At 34.6% G+C, this 1,218-nt stretch overlaps 1 protein-coding gene across 1 annotated transcript in view; it reads left to right on the top strand.

The window, feature by feature from the left end:
- Positions 1 to 2: 2 nt before the first annotated feature.
- Positions 3 to 1,218, top strand: part of FCER1A (Fc epsilon receptor Ia) — a gene marked incomplete at its 5' end in the record, with an annotated part of 10,809 nt that continues 9,593 nt past the window's right edge. Inside the window, one exon of the mRNA XM_019633948.1 lies at positions 3 to 175. Within this exon, the coding sequence (XP_019489493.1) occupies positions 3 to 175 (173 nt within the window). The remainder of the gene's footprint in view (positions 176 to 1,218) is intronic.

Genomic DNA, 1,218 nt, shown 5'->3' with positions numbered 1-1,218 from the left:
AGGAACAAATTCCTTGAAGTCAACTCCACTACATGGTTCCACAACAACACCACGTTAGCAGTGACTAATTCACGTTTGGACATCATAGATGCCACAACCCAGGACAGTGGGGAGTACAAATGTCAAAGCAAAAATTTTAACCCAAGTCAATCTGTGCATCTAGAAGTCTTCAGTGGTAAGTTTCAAGGCTGTGGCAATGTAGATTCTCTCAAGTGAGAAATGGCCCATCTGAATTTGTGAAGAAAGCAAGTTCTTCCAAGGCTTAGGGTACCAAGGGTGAGATTCAGGGTGTCTCTCTCAAGACCCACCCATCTCTTTTTTCCCATCTCTACTCTTTCTGCCTTCCTGCCCTTCTGCTTTTTTCAATGTTTGGCAATCTTCCAATGTTATTCTTTTATTCTATTTCACCTCTGACTATCGTTTCTACATAGGTGCAGATGTATATTATATGATCAATAGCATGTTGGATATATGAACATTGCAAAGAGCTACATTTCTGAAATAGGATCAAAATTTTGATTTAAAGCTTTGTTCTGCAATTTCCATGTGCAATGACCTGAATATTAGGTTGTGCTCTTCATTTTGAAAGATATCTGTGTGTATTCCTCAAGCCCTCTACTGTTAGTTAGAAACAAATCTATTATTTGCTTCATCTTTGTCACTTTTCTACTGCTAACAATTATTGCAGCATGCTTAGGCATACATGAATCAGTTAGTAAATGTTGACTGAACAAACTGAAAATTTCATTTGAATGGCTAGGTTATTGTCATATTTTACTTTTTAAAAATTTATATATAAATGTATATATTTTGGGGAGTTTAATTTTTCAATTACAGTTGACATTCAATATTATTTTAGTTTCAGTTGTACATGCTTTGTATTTTTCTCTTGAGTGAAAAGAGATGTTTCAACATCCATATGAAAATTCTAAATACAAACTAAAGGAGTGTAGAATATCTTCTTTACTTCCTTGAAATAAATTCTGGAAAAGTCCTCAAGGATTTCTCTTAAATCAAATATGTTTGCACAAACTAGCAACACTTCCATTTAAACTTCTACTTTGGTGAATGCTTTCCAATTCTTAAAATGATGTCATCCATGGAACCTGACTCTTATTTTTTTACTGACTCATTATTGAAAAATATTTGTTGAGTACTTACCAACTTCTAGGTATTGTGCTAGGCACTGGGGATATAATGTATGGAACAGACATGGCC

This window comes from Hipposideros armiger, unplaced genomic scaffold (assembly GCF_001890085.2).
Source record: "Hipposideros armiger isolate ML-2016 unplaced genomic scaffold, ASM189008v1 scaffold_1452, whole genome shotgun sequence".
Lineage (NCBI taxonomy): Eukaryota > Metazoa > Chordata > Mammalia > Chiroptera > Hipposideridae > Hipposideros > Hipposideros armiger.
The sequence above is the reverse complement of the archived record's forward strand: the minus strand, read 5'-3'. Positions and strand labels throughout refer to the sequence as shown.